This window comes from Grampus griseus (assembly GCF_964374135.1).
Source record: "Grampus griseus genome assembly, chromosome: 19".
NCBI classification, from domain to species: domain Eukaryota; kingdom Metazoa; phylum Chordata; class Mammalia; order Artiodactyla; family Delphinidae; genus Grampus; species Grampus griseus.
In genome coordinates this window covers 51860654-51887003 of record NC_139013.1, presented here as the reverse complement: position 1 = coordinate 51887003, position 26350 = coordinate 51860654, and the positions used below count along the sequence as shown (strand labels likewise).

Sequence of the window (26350 nt, the reverse complement as noted above, 5' to 3'; positions counted from 1 at the left end):
TCTCCCATTGCAGAGCACAGGCTCCGGACGCGCAGGCTCAGTGGCCATGGCTCAGGGGCCCAGCCGCTCCACGGCACGTGGGGTCTTCCCGGACCGGGGCACGAACCCGTGTCCCCTGCATCGGCAGGCGGACTCTCAACCACTGCGCCACCAGGGGAGCCCCCATTTATGTTTTAAGGACTTATTTGAAAAAAGAGAAAGGAACAAAAAAATTTTTGCCTTAAAGGGCTGGAAACAAGTTCACCCGCAAAACGTTTACGTGGAAAACTTCCTTGTGTGGTGCGGTGACTCATCAGCCCCGTCAAAGGGTGCGTGGGATGACACGCTGAAGCCCTGGTCCCCCTCCTCGTCTGGGAAAGAAAAACAACCCACAGATGCCCTTCTTTTCCTGACTGTTTGGAGAGTCGGCTGCCACCCGTCCCTCCTGAGGCCCAGGGAAGGCCGTCATGCAGGGGGCACTGGAGTGTCTAATGTCTCCAAGCCCGGTGCTGGGGCAGCAGGGGGCAGGGAAAGGCCTGGGGTCCCAGGGACGTGGTGCAAACCCAGCTCCCCTGCTTCCTGCCCTGCGGCCCGGACAGGTCATTCCACCTGGGGCCCCTGGGCTCCATGTTCTTGACCTTTTGAGTGGGATGGTTAGAGGGATCCAAAGGGGTGAGGATTAGGTACAAGGTGCCTCTCGCTGCCTCTGGCCGGTGGACGGCGGGCACTCAGCAATGCCTGTCCTTTCCCGCAGAAACTCAGCTTCTCCACAGTAAAAACCGAAAGATCTAAAGTCCCACCTGGCTTGACGCTTGTCTGAATAAAATACTACAAAACCGTAAAAAGAAATGAAGTAGATCTGAACGTGCTGTATGAGCTCGTGTATGAGCTCAAGCACGATACGTAATTAAAGGGTAAAGGACCAAGGAACACCCAGTGTGGATAATAAAACCTGTGTGGTGTTTTAAAAGGAATTTTCATAAAACCTTCTGAAGGGCCCCATGAGACTAACAGGACTGCCTTTGGGAAAATGGAGTGGAGGGAGGAGAGACTATGCATGTTACACCCTTCTATAGTTTTCAGAATTACCGAGTACATGCATAACTCACTGGTCTTAGATGCTAACAGCGGATATCTGGGGAGTGAGGGATTGGCTGGAAAAGGCGGCAGGAGGGAACTGTCCTGGGTGACGGGAACCTGGATGGTGGTGACTCAGGTGACGACAACAGTCAAAACTCAGCAGACCCAAAAGATAAATGGGTGCATTTTGTTATGTCTCCATTCTAGCTCCATTTATTTTTAAACTTAAAAAGTGTTAACAAAGGTTTATGGACAGTGGGAAGTTTTTTTAGTTTTCTTTGTCCTTTTCACTATTAAAAGAAAATCTTAATACATGCAATTTTAAATGTCTCACCTTAGTACTCTTGTATACCCCTGGTAGGTGTATAAATTGGTTTGGGCCACTTTGGAAAACTGTTGGGCAGCATCCACCAGAGGGGACCCTCTGCTTACCCTACGGCCCGTGCTCCGAAGGCTGTAAACATACGTTCACCAGGAGACATGTTTATAATGGTTCTATTCATAGTAGCCCCAACCTGGAAGTATCTGTCCATTAACAGAATGAACAAATTAATAGTCTATATTCATTTAGCAGAATGCTATGGAGCAAAGCAAATGAATAAATTACCGCTACACAGGATATTATATATTGCATAGATAAATCTTATAAACATAATTTTGAGCCGAAGGAGCCAGGCACAGAAGAGTTCAGCCTGTACGATTCCATTTACATGAAGTTCAGGTTCGTGCGAGACTAATCCATGCTGCTGGAAGGCAGGAGAGTGGTTTCCTGTGCTGGGGGCGGGGGGTGGGGTGGGCGGTGGTGGGGTTGGCAGGGACTGGAGGGCCTGGGGCGGGGGCGGGGGGCACCAGGGAGGTGGTCATGCTCTGTGTCTTGATCTGCGTGGTTACACAGGTTGATTCTGTGGAATTTGTGAAAATTCATCCAGCAGCACTCTTTTGATCTATGCACTTTTCTACATGTATGTTATCCCTTGAAAAGTTTATTTAAAAACCAGACCAGAGGACTTCCCTGGTGGCGCAGTGGTTAAGAATCCGCCTGCCAGTGCAGGGGACACGGGTTCGAGCCCTAGTCCGGGAAGATCCCACATGCCGCGGAGCAGCTAAGCCCATGCGCCACAACTACTGAGCCTCTGCTCCAGAGCCCGCGAGCCACAACTACTGAGCCCACGTGCCACAACTACCAAAGCCCACGCGCCCAGAGCCTGCGTACCGCAACAAAGAGAAGCCCCCGCTCGCTGCAACTAGAGAAAGCCCGCGCGCAGCAACGAAGACCCAACGCAGCCAAAAATAAATAAATAAATTTATCAAAACAACAACAACGAAACAGACCAAAGTGCCCCATGTCTATTCCAAAGAGAGCTCTGGTTGGGGAAAGTGGAGACTACTGCAAGGGCTTAACGCCCATCTGGGGCTTCCTGGCCTCTGTGGGCTCAGACACAGGGCTACGCTGCCCACACCCGCAACCTCTCCAGGCCTGAGATGGCGTCTCCTCCCACCAGGATAAGGGGGTTGGGCTCGGAGACCCACCACCCCAGGTTCAAATCCCAGCTCTGCCTGGTTCTAGCTATGGACAAGCCCCTTTGCCCTCTCAGCTCCTCCTTCAAGATGGGCCTGACTTTGAGAAGACTGCAAGAGAGCACACACATCAGAGCCCCCAGCACAGCTCCTGAAGCTAGTAGGTACCTAGTAAGTGTTCTCTCCGTTTACTGTAAAGAAAACCCAGGAGAGCGTGAGCTCTCCTCCCCAGGCCGTCCTGCCCTCTGCCACTTGTTAGTTTCAAACCCTGAAGCTTCCTTTGTTATTAGTTACAGGGTCCCCGATGACCCACCGAGGGCCGTGAGCTGTGGCTGGGAGTCGCTGGAGGCTGGACTGTGGCCCTCCCTGGGGGACTGGCAGTCTGGGCCCCATGGCCTCCCTCGAGTTCCGTTGACCACAGGTGCAGAAGTGGCCTGGCTGGACTCACATCTGTGAGGGCCTCTGCTCTCGGGGGCCTGGCTCTGCCACCAGCTGCACCTCCCGCTGAGGGCCCCCCCAGAAGTCCTGGACTGTGATGGGCCCCCTGCCTCGTGGGGAGAGCCCCTCATTTCACAGTTCTCTGTGGGATCCCTCTGATCCCTCATAGGAAGTCACAAAGCCCTCTTTGACCAAGTGCCAGAAATCAATCTGGATGGAATTCCTGCCTTTTCGACCTGGAGGAAGCAGACCTGTGGCCGGGCCTGTAAAAGGACCGAGGGCAACTCCTGCCCTCCTTGCCCTGCTTCCCGGATTTACCTTCCTGCTCAGAGGCAGGACGGCTGACACTCATGACCTTCCCAGGCAGCGGAGAATAGGAAGCTCAGCAAAGGCTCCCGTGAAAAAGCCCCAAGGAGACACAGGCCAGAACTGACAGGACTGGACGTGGATTCCCAGTAATACTCAAATTCCACAGGTCCAGGAGGTCACTAAAGCGGGTGTGGTGGGCGTTCGCTCCCTCTGTCAACTCAGGTTGACCAGCAGGTACTATGTGGAGAAGAGTTCAGTGACTGATTAGTGATGCCTGTCATGGGGCTCACCAGAGGTTGGTGGCACGCGTGCTATACATGTGCCCCCTTCCTTCTAGAGCCCTGTCCTTGGGAGCCTTTCTACACAAAGGGAAAGAGGCCTTGATCACTAAAGAAGAAGAATTAACATTGATCCAATACTTGTTCCCGTGGCAGGTGCCGTTCTAAGCTCTTTACTGCTACTAACCCATTTAACTCTCACAGGAACATAATAAGCTTGGTCCTATCATGACCCCCACTTTATTCAGGAGGAAAAAGAGGCCCACAGAGGAAAGCAGCTAGTCCAGGGTCACAGAGCCCGTGGGCAGTAGAGCCAGGATTTGAACTCACGCAGTGTGGCCCAGAGCTCTCCCCTTAGGCATTACAGAAATTTTCCTTTGGGGAGCAAATTGGCAGTATGTGGAAAGAGTCACACACACAAAAATACCCCTACTCTCTGCCTGGTAACCACTGTTGTGGAAACCTGCCCTAAATAAAACGTAGTTCAAAAGAAGCAAAAGCTTGGCTATAGGTGACAGTCATGACTGCATTATCTATAACTGAGAAAAACGGGAACAGTGCAAATGCCCAAAAGCAGGTCCTTCGGTCAATTTTTTTTTATTAATATTATTTTGATTTATTTTGCAGAAGACATAATCCATCTGTATGTATATACATATATATGTATATAATTTTTTTTGTTTTTTTTCTTTTTTTAAAATTTACCTTTGGTCAATTATGTCACGACCTCTCTACAGATGTGATGGACATATGCTGAAACGTTTAAGCTGCAGCGTTAATGCTGGCAGGACTGTCTGCACACCTGGCCACAGCTGCCAAAAGGTCCACGCAAAGGTGGACGAAAGCTGGAAGGGCATTTGCAGGAGTAAAATCCACCCTCAGGTGGGGACTGGCCAGAGCAGAGCGGTCTCTGCCCTCGAATGTGGTTGTAAAGGCGTTTTCGTGATCGTGGTAAAAGGGCAGAGAAAGAGGGGAGCGGGGCAGGAGGGATGGGCTGTGTGGAACTGGCAGGAGGTGAAACAGGGGTCGCTACCTTCCCTCTAGACACTGTGAGCCCAGCAGGAGCCACATGGGAGCGTGTGGCCCAGAGCCAAGGGGGGCCAGGAGCAAGGCTAGGTCAGGTAACACAGCCTCGATGCTCGAACCTGGGGACACGGGGGACATGGTGTGTTCGGGCAGATGTGTAAGTGGCTGGTCCTGACCTTGACCTTCCGGGGCCCAGGCCCAGGTGGTCTGCCGTGTGCCGTGTGCCACGCAGGGTGGGCGGGGCACTTGGCCCTTCCCACAAGAAGCAGGGGATGGCCAAGTCAGAGGTTAATTCACATAATCCTCACGGGGACGTCTGTGAGACTCAGAGAAAAATGTAAAGCTCTCATGAAATGCTTCACGAGACAAAAATACCACAGCCCCCGACACGCAAGGCACGAGGACAGACAGGCGATGGGGGTGGTCAGGAGCGCAAGCCCGCAGGTGTGAGGGAGGAACTGTCCGGTGCGTATGCGTGTCTGCGTATGTGTGCGCACACACACGTGTGCAGCGGAAGCCACGTTCCCAGTGGTGACGATCCCAGGTTCTGGAATCAAACTTGTGTTCAGACCCCAGCTCTGTCACTTAATAGGTGCGGGCCCTTGAGCAAGCAGTTCACCTCTCGGCCTCTGTCTCCGCATCTGTGAAATGGGGCAGCAGGAGGACGTGTCCCCTCCTCAGGGCTGCAGGGATTCAGCGGGGTGGTACGCGAGGTGCGGGCATCTGCTCAGCACAGGAGGAGCGTCCCGTGGCGGGTGCTGAGGCCACCGGCCGCCGTGCGCTGAGGCAGGGCTGGACTTAGGCTCGGGCACGTGTTTTAGGGGATGCGTGCTCGGGGCGATCTGCAGTGGATAGAGCGGGGTAGTCCAGGGGCCGCGGCTGCGGGACTAGAAGTGGCTCTTCCCCTGGGAGTAAAGGTCTCGGACTCCTGTGCCCAAGAGGGAGAGGGAGGAGGGTCCAGGAGGAAGGTCAGAGTGGAGGGTGACAGCACCCACTGAAAGGTCCCACCCTTCCCCTGCGCAGCTTCCCCTCAGGGGAGGAGCATCAGCTCAAGGGCCTTCTGTCCCCGCTGACCCAGCTTCCCCCAGGAATCTCAGCACCAGCGGGGCCTCTCTCCCTGCATGGGACTGGGGGTGATGGTCCAGCCTTCCCAAAAGGGCGACCTGATGGGAGAGAGAAGCCAGGCTCCCAGGCACGCCCTACACCCCCAGTTCCTCACCTATGCACCGGGGACCCTGGTTGGGGCTCAGCCCAGGGCCTGATGTGGAAGCTAGACTGTGACACCACTGGGAGCGGCCGCCCTTGGCAATGGCCGTCCCCTCATCCATGAGGCGGGGTAGCAAAGACCTTGCAGAACCGCTACTGCAGGCCTGGCGATAGGAGCGCCCCACAGCCTGCGCCAGGCAGGGCCCTCCAAGGACAGACTGCCCACCCCCTCGGATCTTACAGACATGCCACGGGGGCACTGCAGGGGCTGGGTGCCCACTCCCACCCGCTGGCTGCTCTGATAAGGGCGCAGGGGATGATGCTCCCACGGCCCTGGGAGGGCAGCCCTTCTTCACACTGACCCAGTGGGCGAGGTGCTGGTTAGCAATTTCCCCATTTCACAGAGGAGAAAACTGAGGCCCCAAAAAACACACCCCACACCCAATGCACCCATAACACAGTCACCCCCTCGCGCTCACACACACACACACATGCACACAGACCCCACGTTCTTCTCCACCCTCCTACCCTCTACAGAGGATGGGGTGACCACGTCGCTGTGGCCGCCCCAGGGGCTTGGGAAACCCTGCCTGGGGACTCGGGGAGAGGGCGGCAGCGTGGCCAGGGCAGCAGGCCAGAGAGGATGCGAACCTGGGCTGGGATTTTCCCAGAGCCAAGTGCGTTCCTCTGCCTGGCGGCCTTGCGACAGGAAAACAGGCGGCTTCTGGTCTCACACAGCCTGCTCCCTGCCGCGGCGCTCGGTCGGCCCCTGGGGCTGTCGTTGGTGACCCAGCTTCCCCCAGGGAGAAAATCATCTTGGTTTTCAAGACTTCTGTGCAAGGGCTGAGGAAGCCCTCTCAGGGAGGGAGAAGGCGTTTTTTCAGAGCTGGAGGCACCAGAAGCGCCGGCTACACAAAGCGGGTGCTTTTTGGTACCTGGCTTTTTCGGGGGCACCTTATGCACGTGTCTCTTCCCAGCCAGGTACTCGGGGCCTGTGGTCCAGGCCCTTGTGCGCCCAGACGGGCCTGTCCTCACAGCTGTGAGCACCTGGGCCTCTCGGCTTGAATCTAGAAACAGGCCAGCTTCCTGACAGCGTTATAAACACACACTGGACCCTCACAGGCTGCAGCACACTCTGGCTGTGTCACACAAACCAGGTCTGTCCCCTCCTGGCCTCGTACACCCACACAGGCCTGTCCCCTCACAGCCTGACACACACGGGCAGGCCTGTCTCCGCAGGATGTGGCTTCCAAGGTGCATCTGAGTCAGAAATGAGGCCTCATTAACTCAGTACAACTGTTTATGCCTCCATCCCCCCAGGAACTGGCCTCAGGGGCCAAGCCACCCAAACCAAACAGGCCTGGTCTCCCCAGAGAGCCCTGAGGACAGCGTGCTCCGCTGAGGGCCCACCCCCTTCCTGTCATTCTCCTCCGGGCCCCAGGCCTTCCCTGCACCTCCCTGATCAGTGCTGCCCAAGGGCGGGAATCCGGGAGGAAGGGCAGAGATGCCCGGAGAGAGGGAGAGGTAGGGAAGGGGGTCCGGGGGCCAGGATGTTGTGGGTCAAACCCCTGTCCCCCCTCTGGGGGCCCTGGCACCTTGGACAAGTGACTCCGATTCCCTCACATGCAAACGTCAACAACAGACCATTCAGTGAGCTGAGATGACGCTTAAAATACAGAGTCCAGCGCGGAGGGGACGCTCCCGACGCGCTGTGACGGCCTGTGGACGCACAGAGCTGAGCTGAGGCCACGAGAGCAATGGGACCCCCAGGATGGAGACGGGCATCAAGAGCATCACACAGGTGTGTTACTCAGACTCTGCCTTGTTCAACATCACAACCTGAGGTAGATTCTAGAGCGGTGCTTCTCAAGTTTCTTTTCCATTATCATTCTCCTAAGGAGCCTTTTAAGATATCCGCCCCGCCCCCCCCACACACACCTTGCCCTGATCCCTTTGAAACTAAATTCTAGACAGTAAGATTTTGTTGAGTAGGTTGAACTAGGAAGGCCACACACCACTGGAATAACTTAAGGTTTTTTAAGCCCCAAAATACCAATTTTGACCCCCTTGGAGGCAATATCACACCTGTGGAGAATGCCCTGGAGGTGTCAGCATAACTGGATAAAAACTCGATAAAGCAACAGGAATGCAGCATTTAAGAGCTAACATTCTTTAAAAATAGAAAAAGTATTCTCTATCTGCGCTGCGGCTACAACAGGGACGTATACGATGGTATAGGAGAAAAAGTGATAAACACAACATTTAGAAATTTTTAAAACTCAAGCTGAGGTTGTGGGGTTTCTAAAGTCCTTAATTTTGGATGTTCTATTGATTCCCCCCCCCCCTTTTAGTTAAAGATGGAGAAAAGAAAAGGAAAGAAAAAGAAAAACCCCAAATGGTTGGTGGTAAATACAGAGGAGAGAGTGGCTGTATCAGGGAGGAGAAGCAGGACACATCCCGAGTGGGCTGAAAAGGCCAAAGCTCAGGATCACACACAGCTGGATAAAGGAGGAGAAAGGGCAGCTCCACGAAGCTGTACTGAAATCCACTGTGTGACTATGGGCAAGTAACTAGACCTCTCTGAGCCTTGTCACTTGCTGAATGACAAGGAACAGGAAAGCCCCTGGCTGTGCCTTGTATATTGTAGGTACTCAGTAACCACATATGGATCAATGAACACTTGCTAGAATCTATGCGGACCACAAGATGAGTCACCTATAGAACCAGGATTCGAATCTGGGTCTCAACTCATTTCACCCGCAGGCAGTACCTCAGAAACACCTTATGTTTCTTTGCCATTTTACAAGGAAGGAGAGCGCGCCTCCCTCCAATCTCATCAAAACCGAGTGGCAAAGAGCCACAGAAATGAAATCAGGTCGGTGATACTGAAATATCACTGCCACCTGGTGGCAGCATACCTAAATTATGGGGGGGGTGTCCAAAGGGAAAAACTGCTAGCATCTTACACATGCCTAAAACACAAGCAGATATCGAAACAGTGAGAACAAAGGTCACCCTCCTTCACCTGGCAAAAGGGCCACTCACTGCTGAGCATCTGCTGATTCCTTGATATCCTGATCTGAGTTTCCGCGATGCTTGCTTTCCTTTCTTTTTTTGTTTTTTGCGGTACGCGGGCCTCTCACTGTTGTGGCCTCTCCCGTTGCGGAGCACAGGCTCCGGATGCACAGACTCAGCGGCCATGGCTCACGGGCCCAGCCGCTCTGCGGCATGTGGGATCTCCCCGGACCGGGGCACGAACCCGCGTCCCCTGCATCGGCAGGCGGACTCTCAACCACTGCGCCACCAGGGAAGCCCTCTTTTCTTTTTAAAAATTCAACTGATTAGATTTAACAACCATACACAAACCAAACACCACCAAAATTGAGTGCAGATATCCAGGTCTTTATGAGAACTGCTAGAAGTCCAGGGATCCCCAGTTCTGTACTTGCTCAATCAACTGTCTGAACCCCACATGCAATCCTTGACGTCTGAATGTGTACCTTTCAAGCTTGTCACTCTTAAATCATCCTTCTGGCTGTCACTGATCTCCCGAAATCTGGCTTTCTATGCCCACCATCTTAGTCATCCCTTGTAGCTGCATAATATTCACACATTTCACAAGCACTGCCTTTTAGGTGTTCCCAGAGAACAATAGGCATGATGGGCCAGCCTCATGCTCCAGGCACACAGTAGGTGCTCAGTAAATGCCAGTCCTTTCCCTTTGCGGCCCCAACTTGGAGACTCGCGTTCAGCCTCTGAGATGGCCACGCTGGCACAAAGGAGAGGACCTGCAGCTGTCGGGGAAAGGAGGGGAGTGGCCCTCTTTGGGACCAGGAATGTAATTTTCCGGGGTTGTATTTCTGTCCTCCGCCCAGCTGTGACGAGAGCCCCTCCAGAGGCACGAGAAGAATTCTAAGTGTCCCTTTGGTCATCCCAACACGGTACATGGTCTCAAACCCTGTCCAGGGCCAGCTGCTCGTCCCCCACCGCGCTCCAGATTACAGTAAAGGTGACAGCTCAGGACAGGCACCGGTCATCCTAGCCATACCCTGCTGGCTCTGCGAGCCCGTGGGCCTGTCACGCCTTGTTCTAAACTAAAAGGTCAGAAGGCAGGAGAGACAGGGGGGCAGGGTGCGAAGGTCCTGAGCCACGGAGCAGAACGCGGACTCCCCAGGGGGCTGGGAGGACCCTTCTCATAAATCTGGCCCCTGGGTCTTGAAGGTGACCAGTCGGGAGCTAATTCACTGTGTGTATTAGAAGGCCGGGGACCATGCTATGCAGAGCTAGAACTGGGAAATTAGGGCCAAAGGAAGTGAAGCCTCTGGAAATACGGTTGGGCTTCTGCACCTCTGATAAATTTACCTCTGCTGGCACCTTCGGAAGTTCCTTTCAACCCATCACCTTGAGCCCCTCAGATGAGCCCCTGTCCTGAGATCAAGCAGGCACCACACGATAAGGCTCCTGGGCAAAGTCAAGGGCCAGCCGGGCACGAGCACAGTGTCACCATCGCAAGGGGGAAAGGTATCAACCATCCAAGAGGGAGGTGGGGGGCTTCCACACAGTGGAGCAAAGCCCCTGGGCTGAGCCTCCTAGAAGGCAGGAGACCTCTGCCCTCACGTCTCTGGGTGGCAGACCAGCTCCTCCAACCAGCAAGCGAGTCAGGACTTACCTTCCACTGCAGAGAATGGAACCACTGGTCTCGCAGGTAGCTGTTGGCAGCCTGCAATGAGAAGAACAGGACAGCAAGGTCAGGTCGCCGGCTCGCTGCATTTCAGAGCATTTTCCAGGCCGGCATGAGAGCCCCAGCCGGCTCTGTCCTGCAGGCTCTGCCCCGTGGCCCTGCAGAGCCTTCCGAGGCAGGCACCAAGCTGAACCCCTTGTGTGTAAAACCAGACCGGAAGTGGTCACCTGGGGGACTTGTCTGAAATAGACACTGCTGCCACCGGGCGCTTATTCTGCTGGGTAGACACTGGTGCCTGGAAGAGCTTAAACTGTACACATATCTCAACTCATCCGGGATCAGAGAAGGGGCCAGGGGAAGAGGCGTGTAGGGAGATGAGGATGATAATGTAGCTGCCTGGGTGCTCCTCAAGCCCTGCTCCAGGCACCGGGCCTTTGTGATCCACGTAATCTGTCACCAGCCCTCACGACAGCCCTACGAGGCGGGCAACACTGCGTCTATTTCACAAAGGGAAAAACTGAGACCCTGAGCTCTCACGTCCACTGACCGCACTTAAACCCAGAGCACGGCTTCCAAGCCTGCGGGTTTAACCACTGCACCTCCTGCCAACTGCAGAAAGCCGTGGTAGAGAGCACCCAGCCTTGACCTCGGGCAGAACTACATTTCAAAGCACCGCGCAGGGAGCCAGGCCTCCCTGATCCACTCCACACCCGTTCAGAGACCTCGGGCCGTTCAGCCTCACGCCGCTCTCACTCCCGGTTCCAGCAGATTTGCTGAGGGCAAAAGCAGTATTTACGGCACGTCTGACAGGCCCTAGACGGAGCACTGAGCCCCACACGTGGACTGGCTCATCCAGTCCTCGTCAGTCAGTGCGGGGAAGCTGGCACTGTCAGCACCATTATCCCTATGGTACAGATGAGAAAACTGAGGCTCGGGAGGTTAAACTCTCCCACGGGCTCACAGGCAGTAGGTGTGGGGCAGGGCCTGAACCGGCGGTCTGACTCATGCTGAAACCACAGTGTGACGGCGTTTCAAGTTTGCTGCTGGCCACCCCCAAGGCAGAAATGCAGCGTCTGTTCCCTGCCTGACCCCGCAGCTCCCTGTTTCAAGTCGCCGTGACCCTGATGGGCAAGGGGCTCTGACAGGGCCGGAGCCTCGCCCCAAGCAGGAAGGCCCATCTTCTTTTCCTGAGCCACACAGGTGGACATGTGCACGCACGCACAGCGTGTGCAACTTGGGGTCACCCTCGTTCAAGGAGATCCAGGTCTTGCAGATGACCTCCCCCCACTCCCGCCAAATCATCGACGAAATGTCAGCAGCTCGCCCGGGGCAGAGTTTGGGCAAATCTCTGGGCCAGAACGAATGAACCAGTTCAGCGGTCTGTGCAGCCGGGAATCAGGCTCCCGTGAGCAAAGCTCGGAGACTCATTGCAAACCCTGAACAGATCCACTCCTGCACCTGGAGGCAAGGTGAGTTTGTCTTTCTGCCCCGCGTGGGGAGCAGGCTGGGGGACACCCTCCATGTGATGCAGGAACATCTGCAGCAGCTGAGTCTCCAGCAGACCCGGGTTCAAGCCCCCATTCTGCCCTGGTGTGAGCTGGAGCAAGTTCCCTGATGATGCAGAGCCCGTGACACCTGACAGGGGCAGCAGAGGCTGAAGGGGAGTCCACCACGGGGACCAGAAGCCCCCCTCTGGAGGGTCCGTGCCTGGGTCACCTCCTGTCAGTGCTGACCTAGATGTGCTCTCAGGACAATTCTTGTTCATTAGGGTGACAAAATACATCCCACACTCAGGAGTAGCGGTGCAGATACCAAATGATGAGATAATCCCTGTAAAACGCTTACTCAGCGCGGCGCCAGGCATGTGCAAACACTACCAGCAGCAGGGAGCCGGCAGCAGCACGGCCAGCGCTGTGCTGATAAATGCGTCACAACAGGCTCTCCTGGATAAAAAGCCCCGGGCACAGTGTGCCTGGGGCCTTCCGTGAATGATGGCATTGGGTCGGTTCCACGCTACCAGGGGCCGTCCCTGGACCAGAGCTGAGAAGAGCTGACCCCGATCGGCTCTTGGGTGCTGGTACAAGCCGGTATGAGCTGGCTGCAGCATGCTTCTGGTCTGCGACCATCTGTCTGCTTTTTAACACACCGACGTAGCCAGAGAGAGGGGAGGTGTGGTAGGTTGAATGAGGGGCCTCCGAAGACTGTCCATGTCCTAATACCCTGGGAATGCGTTACTTTAGGTGCAAAGGGACTTTGCAGATGTCATTAAGTGAAGAACCCTGAGATGGGGAGATGATTCTGGAATCTCTGGGTGAACCAAAGTCATCACAAGGGTCTATATAACAGACAGGCAGGAGGTCAGAGAGTCAGAGAGGGAAGTAGAGGTTGGAATGATGTGGCCATGAGCCCAGGAATGTAGGCGGCCTCTAGAAGCTGGAAATGGCAAGGAAATGGATTCTTCCCTAGAGTTTCAGAAGGAACCAGCCCTGCGCATACCTTGATTTTAGCCCAGTGGGACCTGTGTTGGATTCGGCCCTTCACAATAGTCAGATAACAAATGTGTGTTGTTTTTGTGGTAAATTTGTGGTAACTTGCCACGGTAGCAGTAGGAAATGAATACAGGAGGCATGGCCAGGTTGGTTTAGTGCTGACGTGGATCACTGCATTGGTTCTGAGGGTCCACGGGGGGCCCAGACAGTGCCCACAAGGTGTCACTGGCTGGACTGAAAGACCGAGAGAAGACACAAAGGAAGAGAGAGGAGACAGCAGAGGAGAGGGAAGTGGAGAAGGAGCGGGGGAAGAAGACCCATGTTCTCCCTCTTCTGCGCCCATTGGGCAACCCAGCATGCTGCCCTGCCGACACGAGTGACCCGTGTGTGACCCCCGTGTGACCATCACTGTATCCCCAGGGCCTGGGGCATGAGGTGCCTGAGAGAGACCTGCTGAAGGAATGAACAAATGAACGAACGAGAGGACTGTAAACTCCCTGAGGGCAGGGTCTCATTTCCAACTCCCTCACTCTGATTAGCGTGGCCAGTAGTACCATCAGGGCTGGTTGCACAAGAACGAATGAACACAAACAAACAATGCAAGAAACAGGAGGGCAATGGTAGTAAGTGGTGGATGCTGACTCCTTTCTCTGCCTCGGCAATCCAGTCCAACACAGACCAGTCTTCCCCACAACCAGGCCCAGCCCTTCCCATTCTGGGGCCTCTCCAGTGTGAGTCCCGGTTAAAGATCTTTTTTTTTGTTTTTGGGATCTCAGTTCCCTGACCAGGGATTGAACCTGGGCCACGGCAGTGAAAGCCCAGAAGGCTAACCTAAGGGCTAGGCCAGCAGGGGACTAAAGATCTTTAAATGGGCCTCTTGGCCCCTCCCTTGGCCATGTGTGAGCAGGTGATCTGACTGGGCAATCAGAAGCTCCTGCTGGGACTCTGGGTCTCGAGCAAGTGATGTCGAGATGGGGGGTGGGGGGCTGACAATTCTTTATGAAGCAAGGGCTGTGTCTTCCTTTAAAGATGGTTACTGGGCTGGGACACGGCTCCCACACCGGCCTCGGCTCTCCAGGATCCCGCCAGTCCTTCTAGTATATTTCCCTTCCCGCTCGCGATAGCCTGAGTCCACCTCTGCTGCTTGCGTCTTGGAGTCCTGATGGGTCCCCACGGCCCCGCCGAATCCGTTTTTCCCTGCAGCTGTCTCTCCAGAAGAAGCCAGCCAGCTCCCAGAGACACAGCTTCTCCCAGTTACACTGGGAGCCCTCCTGGCACCGCCAGGTCCCAGGGCTCACACGCCAGATGGTTCTGGCCCTGCCCAGAGCTCATTCAATGTGCCCAGCTCGCTGCTGAGCAGGGACAGCTCCAGAGATTTCGTCTCCTGCCCCGTGTCCGGTCCAGCCTTGTCCTGGTCTCACTTGGGTCTGTGTGCCCCGCCTTTCACAGCCGTCTCACTGTCTGGAGGGGAGGAGAATTTCTTCAGGGACATGAACCACCATCTCACCTGCCCTTTGTCATCTCCCCTCTCAGCCTAACCTTTCAGGCAGGACAACCTGCGTTTTCCAAGTCTTTGCTCATGTGGGAGAGTGCGTGCAAACTCCCATCTCACAGATGAGGAAATCGAGTCTCAGAGCAGGTGGAGGGCCCTGCGGCCCGCGCAGGAGTCCGACCCAGCCCTGCCCTGACCACACCATCGCCCCCATGCCCACCGTTCTTCGAGGGCGCTCGCCCACTTTTCTCTGCTTTTGAAACCCCTTGCCCTCCCCGAGGCCCTGGCCAGGTCCACCCTCCCTCCCCTGCTTCCCAGCTCTTAGAGCCCTTACCCTGCCCACGCCCCCTGCCGGTTATCTGTCCTGCCCACAGGATTAGGAAAGGAGGCAGGATCCAGTGGGATTAAGTGCTGCCTCCGCAGTGAGTCTGGTGTTAAAGAGTCCGCTGAGTGAATTAATTTCAGGCGAGGCAAAGCACAAGAAGCCTGCTGGGGAAGGGTGACGCCACCCAGCTTCCCGAGCCACCTTCCCTGGGAGGCAGAGACACCCAATGTCTCCCGTCCACCCGCGGGCTCATTCCTTCCAGCTCCACTGGGAGGGGAGGCGGCCACGGTCCCCTCTTCCGCTGCAGGCTTGCTGCACTTTGGAGGAAGACAGAGGCCTTGGCCGTGTTCGTCCACTGTAACAAACGGCTCTTTGATTCAGAGGCTCAAAGGGATTTCAAGGATCACCCAGACCAGGGCTACTGGGTCTTTTGGGGGTTTATGGGAACCTGAAACCCTTTGAGAGCCTGACACAAGCTGTGGACTCGCACCCAAGTAACGTGCACATGTGTACAACCCCCCTCCCCACCCCACACACAATTGTGCAAGCAGTTTCAGAACACACCACGGACCAAAGGGTAAGGACCCGACTCTGACCCAACCTTTTCCTCTCCAGCCTTGTTTCTGATGAGGAAACCAAGACCCAGACTTGCTGTGGTCTCATCGTGTCCTCCCCCAACGTCTCCAGCTCTCCTTCGGGCACGAGGTAGGAATGCACAGCCATGGGACTTGTGTCACTTCCGGTGGAAGCCTTGACGAGCCAGCGCACGACTGAGGAGGTCCCTTCCCCCTGCCCTGCTGACCAGAAAGACTGCAGATGGAGCGTGCTCCCAGCCGACCCATGATGGACATGCAGCAGGAGTGAGAAATAATCCTTTGCTGTTTGAAGCCACTTAGAATTCAGGGCTGCTTGTCACTGCAGCATAACCTAGCATAACCTGGCTTGCTTTGTTTCAGTCTGGCTTTCACACAGTGTGGACAACCCTTCACCCCCTCCCTCAATGCCTGCTGAACTGTTCACCTTTCGTGTCTCACCTGAAATGGCAATTCTCTGGAATGCCTGTCTGAGTGGTGCCTTCCCCCTCGCCACCCTTGACCACATCAGGTGACGACGCCTCATTGAACAGGTCACACTGCCCTGTGATCGCTTGTCTCGCTGTTTTTCTTCCTTTCCAGCCTGTGGGCCCTGTGAGGTCGGGGACCCTGTCTGACTTATTCAACACTGTGTCCGTAAAACTCAGATAAATGTTTGCTAAATGGAAGTTTGGCTGACTTGTTGAATGAATGAATGAATGAATGAATGAATGACTGGATGGATACATGGATAAATGGATAGGTGGATGGACAGATGGGTGAACGGACTGATGGATAAATGGATGGGTAGGTGAATAGATGGCTGGCTGGCTGAAGCATCGGTATACCCATTCTGTTCACTGAAGCACATTTCATGTGCAGTAAACTTCAAAAGAACTGTCCAGCCTCGATACCCTCTCTTCCCCATGTCATATTTGACGAGGGCTCTAGAAATAATCAAGGCAGTCTTTTCCTGAACACCTACTGTGCACCAGGCGTAGTGTTTAAGGATTTTACATGTAATATCGCTGATGCTCACGGCACCCAAGGAGACAGGTATTATGGGTCCGGTTTCCAGATAAATTGCCAGCCCAGAGAGGTTATCCTGCTGCCCAAGGTTACAAAGGTAGAGAGAGCATGGTAGAGCTGGGCTGGGCCTCCGGTTGGGCTGAGCCCACAGCCTGCTCTCTCTGCAGCTGGGCTCCCAGGAACTGGGCTGGGGAATCTGAAAGCGCCGTGCTGATGAACGGGAAGGCTCCAATCACCAGGAGGCCCCGCACCGCCAACAAGAGGGTAGGCCAGAAGTTTCCTCCAGAAGAGGGGAGGCAACCTGTGGTGTGGCCACCGCATCCTCACAGCTGCGTCCCCTCTCGATGACGGAACCAGAGAGGATGCGACATCCCAGAGGGGATGGGTTCATCCTGCTCCTTCCTTTGGCTTGTCTAGTTTCGAAGAAGGATAGGGGCTGCTGAGGGACGTCCGGAATCCCAGCACAGGCATCTCTAAGTGCCTTCCAGGGGAATGGAGAGCACACTGGGCTGTGCCCGGCCTGGGGGACAGAGTGAGTTTCCGCGGAGTCACCACACTGACGTGTGAAGGGCTGAGCCTGGATGACCCGGCCCCACGGGACACAGGGCCCACCTCTGAGTCCTGAGGGTCACTCAGCGGAGCCCGGATCCAAGCCTGGGAAAGACCCCTGGAAGCAGGCAGGCCTGCTCGGGCAGGCGCCGACCTCTCCCAGTGATAAAGCTTTCGAATACCGAAAGGGCCTCGTTCCAGGCAAATTCTGCCTAATTTCCTCTTCGAAAGTTGCCAAGTTCTCCCTCATTGTTGTATTGTCTCGAGAGGTGAGATAAACAGTCAAGGGTGCACCGTGGGTGGGTGAGCGTTCCCAGGTTCGCCTTCCCCGGCCCAGCTTCTTAGGGAAAAAACAGCACGTGCTTTTCAGGCCGGAAAGGTCTTTCTCTCTGGCTTCCAGTAAGAAGGGCACCCGCCCTGTCCCTGCCCCTGCTGCCAGCGTTTGGGATCAACAGTTGCCTGGTCTCCTGAGGGGCTTTCGGGAATGTCAGGGAGAAGAGCGGGTCTTGGAAGCCGTTCCAGAAAGCAGCAGCAGCAGAAGCTCGTGGGAAAGGGGGGGCGGGCGGGCCCCCTTGCTCTTGTCCCGCCCAAAAGCTTGTTTTTTCCGAACAGTGGCCTCTGTCCGCTTCTCATCAATGGGTGGAAACCCATCTGGGAGGCAGAGCTCCCCGGAAGGTGACGTGCCGCCACCCAGTTCTTGAATCCCCGCTCGCTCCCCGACCCCGCAGGCGTGCAAGGAGCACCCCGCAGGATGCTTTCACGGCACTGTTTATGTACTTGTGGAGATACTCCTCACGGCGAAATGCCAGCCGAAAGGGCATTAAGGGAAGAAGGAAGATAAATAGGTCCTTTCTGCCCCCGGGGAGTCTAATAACATGGCATATTAGGGAGCTCACGATGAAATAGCACAAAGCATCCAGAAACACACCGATTGGACCCAGGCTGGAAGAAGGCTGGCGCCTTTGCCTGGTGACTCGACCTGCTGGCGTGTTGCTCCGTGTCTCTGAGCAGAGTGGGGGGGGGGCGTGTCCGCCTGAGAGAGTTTCTTAGCCTTCCTTGAACTCAGTTCCCAGGTCAGTTCCCAGGGGTCTGAGTGAGGTACCGAGTCAAATTCTCATAAAGCAGCTGGGTAAGGACGCTGTGGGCAGAGGGGCAGGGAGAGGGGAGGGAGAGAGGAGGAGAGCGTTCAGTCCAGACACACAGAGAGAAGGGCTCAGGTGGAGAGAGAGGCCTGGAGAAAGACACCAGAGGAAAAGAAACTACAAGAGAAGCAGAGAGCGAGGTATATCAAGAGACAGAGATGGGGAGGGGAGGGGAGAGATGGAGAAAGAGGTGTCAAAGAGAGTCAGAGGGAAACAGACGTACGTGGATACGGAGAACCTGAACGAGACAGAGAGACCGGGCACGCTAGGGCAAGGACCCCTGTGACCCCCAGACGTCACCCCTACATAGAGAACAGCTGTGCCACATGCAGCAGGATGGAACCCTACTCAGGGACGCAGGAATGCTGGAACCCTACGGACCCCCCCTGCATTCTCAGGCTATTTCCCATGGCGGGAGCGGTGCACGGAGCATGGGGTCAAAATGAAAAGTTCTGGGGTCACATCCTTTGTGTGATGATGGAAACGTTCTCCATCGGCACAACAGCGGCCACGGGCCACACATGTGTCCTGAGCACTCGGAACACGGCTAGGGGACTGAGAAACTGCCTTCTTGATTTATTAACTTAAATTTAAGTGCAAACAACCCCGTGTGGCCAGTGGCTGATGTAGGGACAGCATGGTTCACGGCATCTTCACCCTCTGCTGACCAGAAGCACCCAGGTGAAGTGTGGCTTTGACCCCCCCGAGCACACCTGGCTGCTTCTCGGTCCTCCCCCGCCCACCCCCCACTGGAGCAGGGAAGGCTGCTCTGTCACGCCACTGCTCTGGCTCCTGTCACGGGACTCGGGACCAAACCAAAGCAGAGGATCCTGCTGACCGTCCCAAGAGCATGGGAGGGACGCCCTGCCTGCCACCTCCGGGCACCACCCCGGGCCCCACGGGACCCCTACCCCGGGCTGCCCCATAACCATACGGACCTCCCAGCGTGGAGCCCATCTCCAAGATGACTCGAACCCGCTTACATAACAAGACGGCCACACGCCACCCATGAATCACAGGAGGGAGAGGAGGAGGGTGACGACAAGAAGGAAGGAAGGTAGAAGCGATGGAAATGACAGTGACGGAGAGACCGAGGCGGCAGGGGCAGGGCTGCACCCACCTGGGCCTCCCCGGGTGGGGGGCGGGGGACGGGCGGGCGGAGGCTGCGAGCGCTTCCCGCCCTGGGTCTGAGTCCTGCCCTGGGTCTGAGTCCCGCTCTGGCTCCCGCAGGTGCCTGGGCTGTGACAGCTGCGCCGTCCACTGGAGCAGGGACCCGGCGAGACAGGGGTGCAGAGCAGCCGCAGGCCCGCCCGCCCACCGTCAACACGTCAGGGGGAGCTGTGACGTGAGGCCACCGCGGGACACAGCCCCAGCCGGGCGAGTCATCACAGCCGGCCCATGGCCACCGCCAAGATTAAAGGGACATTCTGGCGCTGCCCGGTGACGTGCATCCTCCAAGCCGCACTGCCCCGTCCCCGGGGCGAGTGATGCTCAGGTCCTCCTTGGGGGTAGCCTGCCCCTCCAGCCCCCAAAGCAATGAGGCCACCCAGCTGCCTCTACCAGGGGAGCGACCATCACACCCAGGGAGCTGGGGGCTCGGGGCCCTCCCTCCTCCAGCTGGGCTATCTCAAGGTTTCCCTCCGTCCTGCCTGCCCGTGGCACTCATGGATCCAGCACCCTCTGCCCTGCAAACGGACTGATCCCTCTACTGGGCCACCACCTCTTAGGAGCTTTCGGTGACTCCCTACTGCCCCTCAGAATGACACTGTGGCTTCTCCACTCAGCTAACAGACCTGTATGGTCTGGCTGCGACCCAACAACTCCGGACGCATGGGCAAGGCCCTGCATCCACCTCCCCCTCTTCTCCACGGCAGCAAAGGCCCCCTCCGCCACATTCATGCTTTATACCCCCTTTTCCCTCTGCCCGGAGGGTGTGGCCCCCCATCCTGGCCCATTCCTACTCATCCCTCTACACCCAGCTCTAATATCACCATCCCGGGGGGAGCCTTCTTTGGTACCCCTAGGCCCAGTGAGTCACTCCCTGCTCTGGGCTCCCAGTCCTTGGGGACAGGCCTCTATTTCAGCTGCTACCTCTGCAGTCATTTGTTTATGGCTCTGTCTCCCCGGGGGGGCCCAGGAGCTCTTCAAGGATGGGGCCGAGGGGCTGACTCACCTCCCCACCCCCAGCCCTAGCACATGGGACGGCAGGCTCAGTGCTCCGTGATTCAAACTGTAGAGAGTGAGAGATTTAAGAAGAAAACAGACAGGCAGGTGTGGCTCTGGTGTCTTCCAAGAGACATCAGTGAATGACGGGGTTTTCCTAAAGGATGCTTAGCTGTTACACGCAGCTTCTGGGGCTCGGCATTCCTCAGAGGCCAAACTGTGTGCCTCTTGGCTCCAATGTTGTAAAACAATCCAGTGGCCACTTTTCAAACAAGTTTTAGGGGGCATCTCTTTGGGCTCAAAGCAGGTCTCCCCGGACTGACAGAGTTAGAAAACGTTCCTAGAAGAAAGCCCAAGGCAGACCATCCTCCCAATGATGAGAGAGTAAATTCTCTCGGGACAAGGAGTCTCTGACTTGGGGTCCCTGTTGGAAAGTGGGGTGGCACTCCCTGAAATGATACAGAACACGTCACATGCATGTACTGCAGCAGCCGTGCTATTATTTCTGCTGCAATTCCTTTCTTGGTGGACCCACCTCTCCCCTCCCATGAGGTCCTGGTAGGGCTATCAGAGTACACAGCTGCCACTGTAAAGGTGGGCATGTAACCCAGGACAGGGCATCCCCTGCGGTGAATCGGACAATAGCACGGCCAATCAGAATCTTCCATGAGATTTTATGGAAAGATACTGAAAGGAAAATGCGTTCTCACGTTTTTTAAGCATTACAAGCTCCAAGAATGTAGTTTGAGGCTGCCAGAAGTCCATCTTTCCCACCCCATGGAGAGCCTCTGCCTGGTAATGAACCAGCACACAGAAGCAAAGCCAGGAGATAGAGAGAGACTGAATATTAATGATAGCATTTGACTCCTGGGTCCAGCTATGCCTGAAGTCCTCTCTTAGACTTCCACTTACTTTAATACACTTACAGCATCCAATTCTCTTTTTGCTTCAGGTCATTTGAATAATGTTTGCATCATATCCAACCAACAGTCTTGATCAATACACACAAAATGCACCCTTTTCCAAGGAGATGGCTCATATTTCCATCAGAGGCTCAAAAGACTGAGATCAATGAGAAGTAAGAAACCTCCTCACTCGAAGTACGTGCTTTCTACAGCCTTTTAAAGCCTGTGCCTGTGTGCCTCAGTTTCCTCATCTGTAAAATGGAGATCAGAAAACCTATTTTTTGGCTTTGTTAAGAGCAATAAAAACACAACACGGAAAGCTCCTAGATGGTGGCAGGTGTGCAGCAGGAGCTCCATCCGCACGCACTCCTCCGTCTCCCACAGTAAGCCCCAATTTACACCTTTCTTGTACTTGGAGGAAAAAAACATCCTAAGTGAAACAACCTTTCCTCTTAATAGTTGGCTGTCTCCCTCCAAGGGATAAGAGGAGGGCAAGTGAGTGGGGATACGGAGCAGAAACTGCTTGTTCATGTTTATTTATCCTACCTGCAGTAGGACAGTTCCCCCAGGAATTGTAAGCTGTAAACAGTACTTCGGGGCATTCTCCCAGGACAGCAGCTGAACATCTTCTATGGCGCTGTAGGAGACTGAGTTTTCCATGTACCCAGTTGGCTGCAACAAAAAAAGAAAAAGCGAAGACATACATTGGTTACAAGATCAGGCACGATATCTGCACTGGAAAACATTCTCACTCTAGCAACAAGCAGACCGAGCTGGTACAGTCACTTGGCAACTCTGGGGACCAAAGGACTCCATCTTTCCTAGCTGGCAGCATCCAGCTGGAGGGGAGGGGGGCCATGGTGGACACCCGCCCATGTGTTGGGACGTGCAGAGTTGGGACCAGACTGGGGGCCCTTTGAGGGCAAGGCCTGTGCAGTGTTCCTCTGGGCTTCTGCGGGGCCCAGCACAGCCGGAGCCTGGACCCCTCCATCCCTCACCATGTCCAAGGCACCACCCTCTCCTGCCCAGAAAGTAGTCACAGCCCACCCACCCCCACTGGACGCCTTGCCTCATCTCCCCCTACAGATATGCGTCCTCCACTCGGCACTCGGGGCCGTGTTCCAAGTCGGCAAACTCGATCCCTCTGCCCCCCTGCTCAGCAGCCTTCAGTGGCTCCCAGTGGCCCAACCACATATGCCACACTCCCGTCCACCACCGACGGGGCCCTGCAGGAATGGTCTCGCGCCCTCCTCCGGCCCCACCCCCTTCGTCTCTCTCCCTTTCCGAGCCCCCACACACAGACACAGGCCTGCTGACAGCACGGCAAACTCAGGCTGCTCTTTGGTCCCCAAAAGGCTGTGGTCCCCCCGACCCACCCCTGGCAACTCCTCTTCTCCTCTCCAGACCCCATAACCCACCTGGTCACATCCCTCCCTGTGCCCTACGTGCTCACCATGCCCGCTTTGTTGGGTTTTTTTTTTTTTTTTTGATGTGGACTATTTTTAAAGTCTTTATTGAATTTGTTACAGTATTGCTTCGGTTTTATGTTTTGGTTTTCTGGCCGCGAGGCGAGGCAAGTGGGATCTTAGCTCCCCGATCGAGGATCGAACCCAAGCCCCCTGCAGTGGAAGCACGGAGCCTTAACCACTGGACCACCAGGGAAGTCTCGACCATACCCGTTTTAATTACTGTGGACCTATGTGTTATCTGTTTGCTGTCTGCCTCCTTAGCCAGGCTGCAGCTCCGTGAGGTCAGGCCAGTGTGTGTCTTGGTCCCTGCTCTCTCTCCCCAGTGCCGGGTGCGTGGCAAGGGCTCCATCATTTGTGCTGAAAGGGAGAATGATGAGGGCTATCATTGGTCAATGCTGGGGTAAGGGTGGGGCAAGAGAAATTCACAGCCACTCACGGCTGAGTGAGTTCCGCTGTCACGGGGAGAAGGCGCTAGGCACCAGGGGGATGCGCTGGCCACCGGGAACCAGCAGTGTCCTTGTCACTCTGGCCCCAGGCAGCCAGACTTCAGCAGAATCAGAGGTGAGTGCAACGCAGCTGAGAAGAGTAGCAGCTAACGTCTCCTACGCTCTGACAAAGGCCGAGCACTCCCCAAGCACATGGCAAGTGCTATCTCCTTTAATCCTCACAAGAGCCATCCCCACTGCACAGATGAGGAAGCTGACACTCAGCAGGTCATGTGACTTGCCCAAAGTCACCCAGCCGGGAAGGGGCGTGGCCAAGCTTGAACTCAGCTGCTGACTCAGGGATCTCTGCCCGGACCACTAAGCTGTGATACAAGCGATTTAAAATCGGTGGCCCAACAAGTGAATTTTACCCCGAGGATTGAGGACCTCCACGAGGTGTTTTATTTTCAATTTCTGTCTGCCAAAGCTGAGGTACGGTGGTCGTGGCGGCGGAGGAGAAAAGGCTGAGGGCTTAGGCTGCCTCAAATCTCCCTGGTACGATCAGTTACCACGCTCAGGAAGTAAGAGTAACTTGACCCATCGATTTGTTCATTCATTCATTCACTCGTTCATTCATCTGACAGATATTTATTGAGCACCGGTTACGTTCCAGGCCCCGTGCTGGCTGCTGGGGATACAGCAGTGAACAAGACAGAAGCGCAGCGGGGCTAAGAGACAGCAAACAGACAAAATACCCAAATAAGTAAACGACTGGAGAGTGGCCAAGTGCGGCACCAAAAATCAAGATAGGGTGTGGTGACGGGTGGCAGAGAGCTGGAGCGCCGCGGGAAGACGGAGGGGAAGCGCGTCGCGGGCCCATGGCCTGTGCAAAGGCCCAGGGGTGGGAACAAGCTGGGAGTGCTCAGGGAGGAGCAAAGGCCAAAGGGAGGGAGGGCGGGTAAGAACGGTCTTGAAGAGATGGGCAGGCCATCCCTGGAGGGACTGGAAGGCCCAGTGGGATTCCGGGGATTGTTGCCCATGGGGTGGGCATAGCATCACTGGGACTGCTGCATGGAGACAGTTGGCGGAAGCAGGGAACCCGCATGGGTCCAGATGAGCCATGAGGCTGCTGACACCCAGGCAGGGCGGGGATGAGGCAGCCAAGTCCATCTAGCCCTTCTCACCAGTGCATGGGCCACCCCTCGGCACCAACCCAGGCAGCCTCTGTGTCCAACCAAGATGGCTTATCAGTGTATCCCAAAGGCAGACACGTGGGCTCCCCTTGGCCCTTCTGCCCTGTTCCACATCCCCTGCGCTGGCACGTTCTCAGTATTCTGCAGTACATGACTCAGCCTCAACAGCACGTCTTGTCCTGAGAATACCAGAGGCACCAGGGGCCCGGCGGATGGGTGACTACGCTTGCGCTTCTTGCTGACTGTCTCCCCTGCTGGTGTGTCAGCACCACGAGGGCGAGGATTTTTACCTGCTCCGTTTCTTGTGCCTAATCCGCGCCTGACATTTAGGAGGTGACTGGTATTTCCTTAACAAATGAAGGAATATTTTCCTAAATAAAAAAATGTCCATCCATGTTATTACTTACAATCACACGCATAACATACTTGGGAAGAGGCTTTGGTTACTAGTTTCAAATATTAAATTAAAAATAAATTAATAAATTTTAAAAACTCTCCTTTGGGAAGCAATGGCACCTGGGTGCCCGGATGTGCTGAAGAGCTCTCCTTGGTGGCCCACGGCCATCTCTCTCCCTTTTCTAGGTCTGGCTGGGTCCCAAACCCCAGGCCACTGACCCCTTGATGCACAGAGAAGCCAGAGAACACGTACTAGGACGCAGCCACTAGGGCATCTAGAAAATCTCTGGATCACACCAAACGACAGACATACAGAAACCCATTCCCAAAATCCCACAACGGTATAGAGCGTGACCACAATGGGGTGGATTTGATTATCCAAACTGAGCAAATGGCCAGCCTCGTTCCTTTAGAATTGCACCTTGGGCACATGAGCAGAAAGCCTGGAGGCTTCTATTTCCCACCACAGTCTCCTGGAGACGAAGACACAGCAAGGCCCTGTGCCGCCCAGTGCCCACCAAGCCCGTGGGAACACTTTCCAGATGACCACGGCATGTGGGATGTAACATGATGGAGGGCCAGCTAACCACCTGTGCTGGCCTTTTTCTTGACCCCGCTGTAGCTGTCTCAAGGTGGCCTTGACTAAAAGTTTCAGCACGGGCATTTTGGGGAAACGGGTATAAATAAATACATACTGTTTTTGAAAAGCAGATGCATTGCTGTTTGAAGCAGTATTGGCTAAAAGCAAAATTTGGAGAATCAATGAGACCTGTGTTTGAGCCACTTACTGTGTGTCTTTACGTAAGTTACTGCACCTCTCTGAGCCCATTTCCTCCAATGGTAAAATGAGAATTTAAGAGAGTATTAGGAGCCTTAAAGGGAATCCAATTTGTTAAGGGCTTAGCACAGCATCTGGAATATACTGAAAAACTCAATAATATGAACAATTGTGAGAAACACTAATGTTTCTTATTCTGGGATCTTCCTCCTCTAAAGCCATAATTCTAGTCTAACCATGAGAAAAACTGCAGACAAACCCCAGTTGAGGGACAGTCCTCAAAATACCTGACCTGTACTCATCAGAAACAAGGAAAGTCTGAGCATCTGTCCCCGCCAAGTCTACGGAGACATGATGACTAAATGTACTGTGAGCCCACGTGAGATCCTGGGACAGAAAAAGGACATTAGGGAAAAACTAAGGAAATCAAATATAGTGTGGACTTCAATAAGAGCATATCAATACGGGTTCATTCGCTGTGACAAATGTCTCATGCTATTGTAAGATATTAACCATTGGGGAAAGGGGATGTGGGGTATATGGGAACTCTCTGTACTGTCTTTGCAACTTTTCTTTGCATTTCAAACTGTTCTGACATAAAATGCTTATTAAGAAAAATGAACTGCTGCTGCTACCCCTATTGTTGATCCTATTATCATCATCATGGACAGAGCCTGGAGGGGGTGCCCCCGAGGCTTGCAAGGGTAACGGGGCAGATCGGGATTGGAAGCCCCCCCCCACCTCCCACGCTGCTCTTTGGATGCAGGTGTGAGCTAATGCTGACCAAGGACCTCCTTCATCCTGGGTACTTTCACACTGTTGGGATGATTTTACAGATAACTGATAATTCCCTGGTAATCTGAACATGACGATCAGAGCTACATCGGAGGAGATTCCTGCATGGGTTA

The 26350-nt window shown here is 54.9% G+C and overlaps 1 protein-coding gene across 1 annotated transcript in view; it reads right to left on the bottom strand.

Moving 5' to 3' along the window:
- Positions 1-26350, bottom strand: part of CMIP (c-Maf inducing protein) — a gene marked incomplete at its 5' end in the record, with an annotated part of 233678 nt that overhangs the window by 66953 nt on the left and 140375 nt on the right. The window contains 2 exons of the mRNA XM_082676384.1: positions 10504-10554; positions 21728-21853. Coding sequence (XP_082532510.1) covers positions 10504-10554; positions 21728-21853 — 177 coding nt within the window. The remainder of the gene's footprint in view (positions 1-10503; positions 10555-21727; positions 21854-26350) is intronic.